This window comes from Dermacentor albipictus, chromosome 3 (assembly GCF_038994185.2).
Source record: "Dermacentor albipictus isolate Rhodes 1998 colony chromosome 3, USDA_Dalb.pri_finalv2, whole genome shotgun sequence".
Taxonomy (NCBI): Eukaryota; Metazoa; Arthropoda; class Arachnida; order Ixodida; family Ixodidae; genus Dermacentor; species Dermacentor albipictus.
The window spans coordinates 35,411,226-35,424,452 of NC_091823.1; the positions used below are offsets into that span (position 1 = coordinate 35,411,226).

A 13,227-nucleotide genomic window follows, 5' to 3' on the forward strand; every position below is an offset into this window, starting at 1 on the left:
GGACGTATCCAAATCCTGTGCTCTAGCACATCATATATTTCAATAGAATAAGCGCCAAAAAGTGACAGAACACAAGAAGAAAACCAGAGGACAAGGCACAACGTGTTTTACTGCATATATCCAGATATATATTAAATGGACAAATGCAACAAATGTTAATCCAGAGCCACTCTGGAGCATATGTTATGGGAATGCCTAGGGATAAGCAACAATAACGAGAATATGGCCTCTAGCAACAGCTTTCACACGCGTTGGGGGGCCGCACTGCTCAGCCCCACCACGCTCAAGGATCAACTGTGGCCCGTCCAGCGGGCTGAGGATGCTGCCAGGACCCACCAACTCCTGGCAATCACCTAGGTGGGGCCTTTGATCCTACCCACCAGCTTGCAGGACACACAATGAAGTTCTTTCCTCCTCCACCTAATAAAATGACGAATTGAAAGAAAAGCGTCCCCTGCAGATGAATACCACTACCTGAATTTGACTTAACTTCATCCTTCTGGCTTCAAGTGGCTTTGCAATTCTGCTAATCATTCATTTCCCCAAAAATATTGATATAAATGGAACAAGTTGAAATGATTGTGCACATGGAGAGTCTTTGTTGCATTCAGAGTTTAGAAATATAGTATTGCTAAAGCATAGCAAGTAAGGCTGCAAGAATGTCATGTACCCACAAGCATGACGATTGTACAAATCGATGTTACTATCGTTCCTGTGCTAGCTGAACAATCGCAGTGCCAGAGCTCTTACTACTAACTTAGAAGGAAGCTATACCAGCCTGCCCACTAAGCTTATGCAAGATTATCATTTGCTTTTGCTCCCCCTGCAAGTGTATTTATGAGGCCCTGACCAAGGACTTTAATGCTAAGTTTTACTCTCTCTGCGAGACACAAGACGTGCGAGCATTTGACAAACACAGCGGATGCACCTAAGGGGACCTGTTGATAATTTCTTGCAAGAGGCCTGTGAATAGTATAATTACCCCGAGTTAGCGAATGCTCCAATACGCAGCGAGACGCTCAAATGTACAACAGTGGTAGTTTTTGTTTGTGAACATTGGGGTCAGAAGAAGCGCAAAGAAAAGGAAGTAACGCAGTCTTTTGAATATCCCACATTTCATTTTAATCACACAGACACCCACCATGCACACAAGTAGCTTTTCTATACACACACTGCAGATAATAGCCACAGTTGCGTCCATTGTCATCTAAAATAAAGAGAAAGAATTCAGAACTAAGGACATGCCCATGAGGAAATTAATAATTATGTACAAGTCTGTGCGTGGAAATGGGAAGACAAGATACAAAAACAATCAGTTCTCACTCTTCGTATGCAAGACCAAACCGACACTTGATAAGGTACCGACACAGGGTTAACCCAGTGCTGCACTGGTGCAACACTGTGGAAAACGGAAAGCCAAGGAAGCTGCCATGTTGTACGGGCACTCGTGCATCAAGTGCAGTGGGAGTGGCAGCAGCGTCCTAGCATTCCTGGCAAGTTTTCCCCTGCTTGTACAATAAAGCTTCAATGCGGTGGGGTGAGGGAAAAGGCAGCTCAAAAAAATAGAGATGCATTCACTTAAAACACTCACAATGAGACCTCAAAAAGTGCCCCATTAGTGCTGCTGCACTGGCAATTATCAACACAGTGGCAGGTCAGAGTGCTGCATTACCAAACTGCTAGTCCATTGTGAAATTTTCGCTGGCTGTAGTGCACCCACGAACAACAAATTATGCACTCCTGTTCACAGCGATCTGGACATACAACTGCAGTCCATGGAGATTGTAAGGCGTAAAATATGTTTCCAAGTGCTGGCGGTAGGTAGTAAGCCATGGCAAGTGTAAATATGCTTGCACCTTTGCGTCTGTAATGATCTTTAGCTTTTAAAACATTGACTAACACGTTCGTCTGTACCTTACCGTACCACTCTGTCCCACTCGCTGTATCAAAAATTGCAGCGGCACCACATGCAAACTTTGCCAAAACAGGCAGATGAGAGCCAACCATAAGTGGCACAGAGCTTCCTCGAGCTGTAGCTAAAGAAAAACATAGCTGCTCAAGATGTGGAATCAATTCAACAGCTACATCCGCTTAAATCCGCAGAGATTACACCCTTCTGGAAGTGCCAATGGAAAGCACAGAATGACACCACAGTGCAGATGTCTGCACTAGGAAAGTGGCATATATGTACACACACTACCGATTTCAAGCAGAGCAAGAGTGCAGTGGCACCTTGCTATCGTGTTGGACCATCTTGTAAAGTCTACTCCATCTGCAACCATTATCTACATCAAATTACCAAAATATACCCGCCTTCGTTTTCACTTTAGAAATGCAGAATAGTCGAGCAAACATCAGTTCCGACAGTCCCTGCCATGGTACATTGCTTCCCTCATAATTTTGTGTGATGAAGATGGGATGCCTACACAGGGCACATTTCTCAGAGTCTTGACAAATCATAGCAGCATGAGCTCCTCTAGGCACGCTGTAAGAAACCTGGCCACACATATACACACATGTTGGAGAAGCAAACAAACAGTGACAAAATGAAAACATGTTCCCATGGCAGTTGGGCGACAGCAGAGGCAGCAACGTGTGTATGTATGGGGCCGCTCAGTCCGCGTGCGCCTTGGCATCACCCCCTGAGGCAGCAGCTGACGGATCACCAGCATCTTTCTTGGCAGGGCTGTCAGCAGCAGACGACTCCTCTTCATCAGAGTAATCGGTTGGCTCTTCACCCGGTTTTAGCAGGCGTCCCACATAGTGATACTTCTCTGCAGGGAGGTCAAAGTAGAAACGGATAAGTTGCCGAAAACTTCCATCAACTGAGCACATTTTCATGGTGAGCAGTAAGTACTCCTTAAACCACTCATATCATAACCGCTTGCAGTGTAGGACCCAATATAATGCGGCGTTTTCTAAATCTAAGGGTCTATGTTCTGCTCCGACCACTTCTCAGTCAGCAAGCACTCGAGGTCAAATGCCTTGTCACTCTTTGGCTTTTCAGTTTGTATGGGGAAAGTAAAAACTCTTATTCTTTTGCCTTTGTTTCTGCGTTATTGCCTGCTTCATGCAAAGATGTCTGTAAGGGCCAGTCAGTGCTCAGACGTGATACTCTGTAGTGTATGCAAATTTAAAAGGATGTAAACATCCTTGTTGTATGGTTAAATCGTCGAATACATGGCACTGCTTGATCTACATGTTCTACACATGTGAAGGCTCTGAAAATGTTTTAGTGGGGTACTACTTGCAAATTTTGCGACTCCAGCAAATTATGTTATCGGCGGTCTATGCTGCACATATCAATTAGCTGTACAAACAGGCTTTCTCCATTCAACATTGTCTTGATGAACATGCATTTACATTAGCATAGAAACTGCTAAGTGCTATGTAGTGAATTTGGGTTCACATTTTTCAAAGCAAATAAAGTTGTAGTTGGCATTATTTTGGCCAGTGCAATGACACTGTACACAGGCAGTGATGCTAAATTTCAATCTGAAATTCTTGGGATGAAAGCAAGTTTATTGTTTGCTGCAGCCATTTTTGCAAGGCTTGCAGACTGTCCCCCACACAAGTGTGCCACATGTGCAGGATGTCTGACAGCTGCACGCAACGAGAGCAGCACAGCTGCTCCAGCTGGTTTGGGAGAACAAACACGCGTGTCAGCTACCTCCCTAACATGTGAGGAGTGTTATGTGAGGAGTGCTCGATGGAAGTCTGCATAAAAGGTTAAGGTAATATGGCAACTTGGGCCAGTATGAAGTAATGTTTCCTTTTGCCAGTTTCTATTCCTTTATTATCATCGCCAGTTCATGGCTGGATGATCCGAGGAATAGGGTGGGCCGAGCACCACTCGAACCAATGACAAAGTGTGAAATAAGAATCGGTTTGGAATTGTCACATAATCATGGCCTAGACTTTACACTTTGTTTTTCTTGCATCAGCGTATCAGGGAAATATGTGTTTCCTTTTTTTTTTCCTCTGTGCTTTTTGTTTTGCCATGTATAAGATGGCTTCTCTTATACAAAAACACACAAATAATTTTAAGCAAGCTTAAAATCTCCACATCGAAAGTGAAACAAGATCAGACAGTGCAGAGAACAGTTTCTCACGATTTTGCTCATGGCATCAGTGGTGACATTACAGCAGGCATGCGCCAGAAATAGGAACACTAGTAGTGATATTTTTAGACAATGTGTTCAATTACAACAAACTCTAAACACCTAAATGTCGATGACACCATGCCTGGCATTTCAAGGCCAACATTAGCATCAAATTTTTAGATGCTTCCTAATTTTCATGCCTGCTAAGTGTTATCCTTTCACGTGCGAGAAGTGGGTAATAGAGTTTCTATGACTTTGAATATATCTTGTCAGTAATCTTATGTAAGCTGAGCAACCAGCAATTGCTTGGTAAAGAGAGGAACACCAGTTTTATGGGCCTACATATCAGTCACACAGAGGAACTCATATCCCATAGTGAAACTGCATGTGTTAACTTTTCTCAGCCAGTACGTTCACATAGAAAGCAATCTTTTTCTTTCTTTTTTTGCCCTTTGATTTGAAAAAGCCTGATGTTGCTGCACAGGAAACCATTTCAAAAGAAAGAACACAGGATGCACACACAGACCGGGGCTGCTAGTCAGGACAGCAGTAAAGCGACTTTAGTGTGCACGCTACAGAATATCATGTCCGGTCACTAAGCACAGCGCTTATTCGCACCGTCATGAATACCCACAGCAGCCAATACAGTAGGGGTGCGCAGTGATGTAAGAAGGCGTTTCGGGGCAGCTTCTGTAGCAGGAAAAAAAAAAAAAAAAAATCTGCATTTGTAGCAGACCTAGCTTTTGTAACCCATACATTTAGGTTGTTGCACAAGGTACAAAAACAATCTAGGGCCCCACACATTTTCAGTTGATGCTACAACACTATTTTCAATCAAAAGATGAAGCGCCAACAGAGACAGCACATAAGAAATAACAAAGGCAGGAGAAGTCGCTACTTGCAACTGTTTATTGAGGTCAAAAGCGACTGAATATATACCCTGCTGTTAACAGTGCAAAATGTAGACAAGAGACGAGACAAGAAGACACCACTCGTCTGTTGTCTACATTTTGCGCTGTTAACAGCAGGATGGAAAACCAACAAGCCCAAGCTGCTATTCTAGCTGAATATATAGCCATGGGGAGAGGGAGAAGAAAAAAGAGGGAGCACTGTGGCTATATATTCAGCCGTTTTTGACCTCAATAAACAGTTACAAGTAGCTCCTTGTCCTGTCTTTGTTAATCCTTAGTGTGCTGTCTCTGCTGGTGCTTAATCTTTTGAAAGCTATGAACCAACCAGCCCCACAACATGTTCTACTCTAAAACACTACAAAAAGCAAAGTCATTCAGTCTGGGAGCTGGCAGAACTGATTTATTTACACATGCACCCTGGTAAGTTCCCAAGTGTGCCACATCAGCAGACAATAACAGTTCATGCCTTCATCAAGTTAGCGCAGTCTCAAAATTTTCGCATTTTTCCAAGTGCCTCCTGGTTTTCAAGACCCTATGATAGCTTCTTCTGTCCTGGAAGAGAGCTTCCCTCTTTATAATTCTTTTTTTGTGCGTCATTTACTTTACCGAGTGTTGTTGGGCATTGCTTAGCATCTTTTTGGCTGAATTAATTTCCATCTGCCATCTCTTTTCTGCTACTAAAGTGCAAAGTTCACCAAAAACATCGCATGCTACTTATTTTTGCATGTGACAACACCAAGGCCTCTTTTTCCAGGCGTTCAAGCTGTCATTTGCACAAATTCTTCACTGCTTCGTGAACATCCTAGGTCAGGGGAATTTCTCCTAAATCTTGCCCAAACCTTTCTGAAAACGACAATAGAGTGAAGTCCATTCATGCTAGCTATTGAAAGGCTGGCTCGCTCTAGCATCACGCATTTATTTTCACTAAATTCCCTTTCTACATCCGTATTTCCGTCTGATAGGCTCGTAAGAGCTTTCATAAATACGCACATGAAGGGGTACTTCCCTGTCACATCAGGCAACTTTAGCTAAAAAAGTCATTCAGGCTTTTCCATCAGGGAGAACACTCTATACAAGTATCCTTCCTGATGAATATGTTAAGCTTCCCAATGAATTGTGGACGCTGTCCTGGTAAAAAGCCTGAGTGACTTCTAGCAGACTTTTTAAGCTACGAGTTAGAATGACCAGAGGCATTCTGCCAAGTCCCCTAGTAAGGCTACCAAACTTTCATCTTACAAAAAAGAGAAAAGGCAACTCAAGAGCAGCTGACATCAAGGGAGACAAAGCTTTCCAGGTTGCATCAGTGTTACCATATTGACACGTGTACTTGCCTATCTTTATCAGGCGACCACGTTTCACTTCCTAACAAATGTTATCGCACAGTGCAGGACGCACCTGCATGTATCGGAAGTTTCTGGAATGTTATTGATGGTTCCATCTGCTGCGTGTCCTCGAACGTTGTGTAATCTCATTGCATGTGTGCGCGACGTGAATAATGTAGAAGTTTGTGGAAGGCAGGTGGGTCCCAGTGATTACTCTGGAACATTCGACAACTGATGTATAAAAGCGGACGCGCTTGACCCGCTGATCAGATTTTGACGATCGCCGACTGTGTTGGCCGTTGTCACCATTCTTTAAGTATAGCCTGTTATTGTGGGCACAGGTTCGCCCAGTAAAAGTTAGTTTCGTCTTTCACAGTATTGCTACTGTGTTCTCCATACGTCACTCCACGTGACAATACGATTTGGTTTTCCATGTTAATTATTCAGGAGTGAAGGGAGGCGCCCGCAGAAGACCTTGTCTTTCTTCAATGTCAACCATTGCTGAGGCACCTTAACTTCACCTATGCCACCTTACCCAGCTTTATTATCATCTCACACCTACATATGGCCCTTACTGTATTTCCTTTTTAGACTGCACAATCTCCGAGATTGGCCCACATTTTTTGTTGAGTAAAGCTACACGTCCTGTTCCAGTGTACCACAAGCACAACTGGGTATCATATAGGCTTATTTTGGGCTAATTACATATGATTACTGCTTTGCCCATAGCTCTATGCAACATTTTTTTTTCTTAGATGCACAAAATAGCCTCAAATCGTTTAACGAGACGAAAGTGGTTAGGTGCTCAGGTCCCATGAACCCCAAGTTTATCGAAACTTGCAAAAGAAGACCTTGTCTTCAAAAACATGGGCGAAGACACCGAAGGTCCGAGTACTGTGTTACCAAGAAAAAGTCAATCAGCACATACCAAGCATCATATACATTAAATCTTGTAGTGCCGAACCGAATTTCTTTTCTTAAACAAATGAACAAAGCGACAGCCCATTGTGTTTGCTTGTTTAGTCGAACCAGGACCAGCAAACAAAGCAGATGCCGATTACTAACTGGATGTATAGACGCACTGCCATACATGCTCGAACGTGGAACACAAGTTGCGATTTCGTTTTAACAATTGCAACTGCCAGACCTATATAGAGCCCTTCGGCATCTCTTCTGGAGTAGACATGGAGCAATTTTCACCAAATTGGGCTTTTGTAGCAGCATGTACCAGATACTGCAATTTGTAGCAAATTTGTAGCATTGTAACAGCAGTTCCACCACTAGGTGTGTAAATACTTGAAATTATGAATATCAACAGAGCACTTCTGTCTCAAATCAAGTAATTGATTTGAGAATCCAATATTCAATTTCGCTGACTATTCCATTATGGGGGAATGCACAGTGTTATGATGAGTTGTTGAGCACTGTTTGAGATGGATGCAGGACCCATGCTTATTAGGCCCACCTGCCAAACTAGAAGCCTGCCTGTAAGCAAAAAAAAAGTAACTTAACTTTTTAGTTCAATTACAGACTTCCCATTTTAATATACCTTTGAACAGCAGTGTGCATATTAGAGGAAATAATTTAACCACCTTCCCTCTCTGTTTCTTTCAAAATAACAGGTTAATTATAATTGATGGCTTTAAACTGGCCAGAATGTGTTGTGAGATTTTGATGGAAATGAAATGACCGCCATTTATAGTGATAGAAACTCGCATGCTGTTTGCGATCTAAGTAGGAATAATAATTTTAAATTGACAAAAAATAGCCTCAAAAGGCAGTAAGTGGTGAAGCCTGGCGTTGAAATCTTGGTGCTTCAGATGTACTCTATGAGATTACTGTATGTAAGCTGGCTGTTATCAAGTACAACATAATTACTACTTAAAGTTGTAGTCGCTACATAATTAGACACTTGCACTTCATTCTATGCTTTGGAAATCAAAAACGCACGCATGGCTACAGCAACATGCTGAACTGTGTATCACATGTAAAAGCATTGTTTCATGTTAGATACAATTGCTTTCATTTTGACTGGTTAAATACCAAATCAGTTGGACAGGAAACCACAAGAACACTGAGCTATTATTGCAGAAATACTTTAACACTTCGGAAAACATTAATCACAGGAACATTGACTTAATAAACAAAATAATACTTTCTCACAGTCAGGACTGCACTTGTCATCTGCCTTCCACTAATGCCAGCTATAATCACTATTACGCTCACCTATCACCATTTTCAGCAGGCTTCCAGTGAGTGACTGCATTCTCACTGCAGATGGAAAAATTCTGATTAAAAATGTTCCACGGTGGTTTCCGCATTACCACTTCATGATTAGAGACTCAGACCGGTAAGCTTTCCATTGCATTAAATATATAGGTACCATGAAAATTGGTTGTCAGTCCCTTTAAAGAGCAACAGGATAAAGTATCCTGCAAAAGCGCGATTTTCATTATCTGGCGGTCGTAACTCATTACTTATGACTAAACAGGTTAAGAAACGATGAAACTACCCGTGCCATCAAATTCAGACAAATGTTGACAAGCAAAACAACACAACATGTGAGGGAGGCGTATTACAAGATGTTTATGTTTCAAGTGCGTATTTCTGCACGCTTGAAGAGCTGCATTGCATTGCAAGTGATAGCGATGTCAACTCTTACGGTCAGCACTGAAAAAAGGTATTTATTGACAACGGTAAACTAAAATAGACCTGTCCTTTTTTTTTTCATCATGCGCATTCAAAATTGATTAGGAATTTTATTTTCCTTGAATTAATGTGTCTCATTTAATTTAAAAAAGTGTGTCTTTCCTAATGTTTGTTCCCTCCTCACATAGCCATGCTTCAATCGTTGCTCCCATAACCACCCTTGCTGATGTCAGTGACAATTTGTTCTGAACTGCTTTTCACCTGAAGCTTCACAACCTATTTGGCTCGACCTTCGGTGGAGTCCCTGGCGCATTCAGAATCCAATTTAGCTGTCCTTTACTGGCCCGTGTTAGGTACTGTCTAAATCCGCATCGTCAGGGCAAGCTAGTGCTGGAATTTCAGGACGACGTTGTCACCAGCCTTTCGTTTTTGGTTTCTTTTCTGGCTTAGCAAGCCTCTTTTTATTGTAAGAGTGGCTGTTTCATTATTGCAGAAACATAATTTACTATACTACAGTTTAGCAAAACACTATTTCTCAGTAGTGCCCCTTTAGCATCCCAAACCATCGAAAAAGCTACGAGGAACACCATAGTGGAAAGCTTCAGGTTAGTTTTGATGACCTCGCGTAACTTAAGGTGCACGCAAAGTTTGCCAAGAACATAATCCATTTAGCATTCTGCCCCCATAAGAATAGAAGGTCCCATGTACAGGCAGATAGCACTATACGTAGGTGCCACTGAACAGGTCACACTTGTGGCTCCAATATCACAGATGTGCACATGCTGGGGCTCTTGCTCTGGGCAACAAATGCAATCTGTGGACAGTTTTCAGGCCTTGCACATTGTTTCGAGCACATTATCTACCCATACAATATCTCAATTCTGTTGTTGGTCATCAACCATGCCATTCTGAATAGCCCGGTTATTAACAGATCCCAGAAGCTAAGTAGCATTGTACTCGCAGTGTCACTGGGACGGAGACCATCCAGGAAAACGTAGCAACAATGGCTCACCTACTTTTGCATAATAGTAGGTGTCCAATTTGATGTGCGGCACTCACGATGTCGGCAGCAGATGTTCCCCTACCGCCCAACCCTTAACAAGCCATTTTCGTACGCACATTTTATCACTTGACTTGATAATTCAAACAAAATTTGTGGTCACCAGCAATTTAAATTATTTCGAGCAGACTACAATTGTGTACATCAAAGATTAACAGAAACATATTTCCAGAGCCGCTCCATATGAAAACCAGTCCAGATATCCCTTCGAAATGTCAGACCCAATGTGTTATCAATGTATGGCTTGCCTGTGAACTGCATCTCCCACTCTCGCACACTCTCCATCTCCATTGGGTTCAGGTCAGAGAGGTCATCGTAGCCATCCTTGGGTCGCTCCACAGAGAAAGTGGCCAGACCACGGGAGGCGTCATAGCCCGCAAAAGCATGGTAGGGCCCACCTGAAATGCCGCAACGTTATCAGACAAGCCACAAGTCAAGGCAGATGATCAACATAGGATGTGCACAAACCTGCTGCTGCCAGTGTAGCACAGACCTCATTCAACTTATATTATAGTTAACATCAAAGTGCCACTGCTGTCGCACTGCTAGCCTTTGTTTCACTGAAAAGGGAAGTGTCCCAGGCATGAACACACGATGTAGAGAGGACGAAGGACACAAACATTGCACTACCGTCGACAGAATTGATGATGACAACTGACATGATACTTTCATATAATGGTGGATCCAGGGCTACCCCTTCCCTATGTTTGCTGAATTTTTCGATGAGGCCACACTCCTTGACGCTGCCCCAGATCCGTCACTGCTTCCATACCAAGAAAAGACAAGATGGGCTATAGTAGTAAACAAATGGTATTAGTCTGCTATTGGTGTAGCATGTCTGGAACAGCATAGTCACTAAACAATTCAACCAGTACAACAACAACAGGCTGCCCCGACAATTAATTTGTGGTAGTTGGCAGTAAAAGTACAATGAAATTTACTCAGCACCCATGTCGTTATCTCATAGTAATAGCATTTATAAGTCCTCTTACGCATTACATCGAATGTATTTACACATTACTGCCACTGCTCTTATAAGAAGTCAAATTAATAAATGTTAAGTATAGGCAAAGCTAACAACATACCAACTCCTGTCCACACTGTTACAAAAGATCTGGCTTGTACTTGGGACATTTACTTCTAAAAATTTTTTTTAGAACTGAGCCACATACACTCTCCATCCAAGGCCTTCAGTTATAGCCAAATACAAATTATTACTAATAGTTCTTCCTTATGTCTGCACAACCAAAACTGGAGTTGTGTTGGAAAAAATAAAAGGGTATCACACAGATTAACCATGGTCGTCGAATAACCATGTGTCACAAACCATGTTTTCATGCAGTACAATTTTTCTTTTTTTGACACTTTGACAAATATAACATATCATTAGCCATCTTGTTGAAATGCTGCAAGTCATGTAGAACACATTAAGCAGCACTTGTTATAAATAAAAAAATAGGACCACTTAAAATCTGTTGGTAACGCTTCAATTTAGGCCGACCAGGAGCACAATATCAACAGGTGCAAAGAAAACTGCTTTTGATTTGTAGCGAGTTACACGGCTACCCTGCGTCAGGTTCTTGCAATGACTGTTCCGAAAGTTGCACACCAAGCACTCCATGCTTTACTAGATCATCATTAGCCTCTGTAGTAAGGGCAGTATTATGCCCCACCCCTCACGATGTCCGATAAAAACAACCAAACCAGACAGCTGTTTCTCTACACAACCTTAAACCTGGCAAGCGGGAGTAAGAGTATGTAACCAATCTATTTCATGCAGTAAACGTGTAAGGCGAAAGGGAGCGTGGAAATGTGCAGGAACAAGTTTTCCTTATTCAAGTTCAAGATACGAGGAAGGTGAGCTGAATATATCGTCCGAAAGTATTAAAACAAAAATGGTATGACGCGCGCGTTTACTAATCCGTTTACTCTGGTTTGTTTTAGCGATCAGAGGAAAATAACTATAGGCAAAAGGAATCGCGCTCTCAGCTTGTTTGGCAACGCGAACGCTCCATTTAGGGCTTGTAATCAGTGCTGTGAATGACAGACGTTCCGCCAAGCCTGCTCCCGATAAAGTCGCGACGGACCCGTGCTATTGTACAGCCCGATTAGAGTACAAACGTACTAGACACCTCATTTCACACCACACTCAGTGCACTGATATCCGGGGTCAAAAATCGAGATAATGTGCGATGTGAACCAAATACAAACGAACGATCTTTCTATCCCTGCTAGGCGTCTCCTAAGCGGTGGGGACGATGTGTTATTTAATGTGACGGGCGCAGCTCTGGAGCCTAGCTTTAGCTCGGTGTTGGTTCTATTGTCAACGTTCTCCGAGCTACCTTTGTCGTTTCCTTGTAGAGACAATAGCAGTTTTTAAGCGACAAAAAAGCCGGGTCAGACGGAGGAAAAAGGCGACACTGCACAAGCGAACGTTTCGCCTTACGATTAGCGAGTCGGTCAGTAATTGTAGTAAACATGCACAACGAAAATACGCTGCACGCAGATAAATCCTTGAAGTCGGTACGCATCACACAAAACTGCAGCCGATGAACAGCAGCAGCTGCTTACGTGTCTTAATCTGGTCAAAAACAATCGCTTACCTGGACCGTAGAAGTGCCGTCCTTTTGTGACATCGAAAACCTTTCCGTTTACGGCTACGAGGACCCTGCCGTCTTCGCCAGTGCCGTCGTATTTACGAATTTCCTCGAGAGTCATGTCCCGCTTCTTCATACGAGGAAGCTCGGGCTCACGCTTCACTTCGGAGTTCCGGCTGTGTTGTCTGCTGAAGAATATCTTGTATATCAAGTATATGCATATGGAGGCAAGGACCAAGTTCAGTGGGCTCAGGAAGACCTCTGACAAAAGGCCGCTCCAGGACGCCTCCTCTGAGTTTGAAGCGTCGGCCGCTTTCGCCGCCTTGTGCTCCGCCATGACTGTACGGCCTAGCCGCCGCTCCGATCGCCGCTTTTACGCTTTTGTCAACTTTCTGCGAGGAGATGGCGAGGAGGGCAACCGAAAGGCATCATGGGCAAGCGATCATGCAGTCTCGGTTTCGTTTTGCAGAAAGAACCATCGAAAGAGCTTACAGTGTCGTTCGCGCGAAACGATACCATCCGAATACATAAAAAGGTACAAAATTATTAAGAACCATAACTGAAGCTTACTATAACATAATATTT

At 43.0% G+C, this 13,227-nt stretch overlaps 1 protein-coding gene across 1 annotated transcript; it reads right to left on the reverse strand.

Moving 5' to 3' along the window:
* Window positions 1-1,098: 1,098 nt before the first annotated feature.
* MSBP (membrane steroid binding protein) lies at window positions 1,099-13,034 on the reverse strand. The gene is made up of 3 exons (XM_065432918.2): window positions 12,649-13,034; window positions 10,294-10,443; window positions 1,099-2,774 (listed from the first exon to the last, which is right to left on the reverse strand). Exons 1-3 carry the CDS (start codon window positions 12,977-12,979, stop codon window positions 2,614-2,616), a joined length of 642 nt encoding a protein of 213 aa, XP_065288990.2. The 5' UTR covers window positions 12,980-13,034; the 3' UTR covers window positions 1,099-2,613.
* Between the last annotated feature and the right edge of the window lie 193 nt (window positions 13,035-13,227).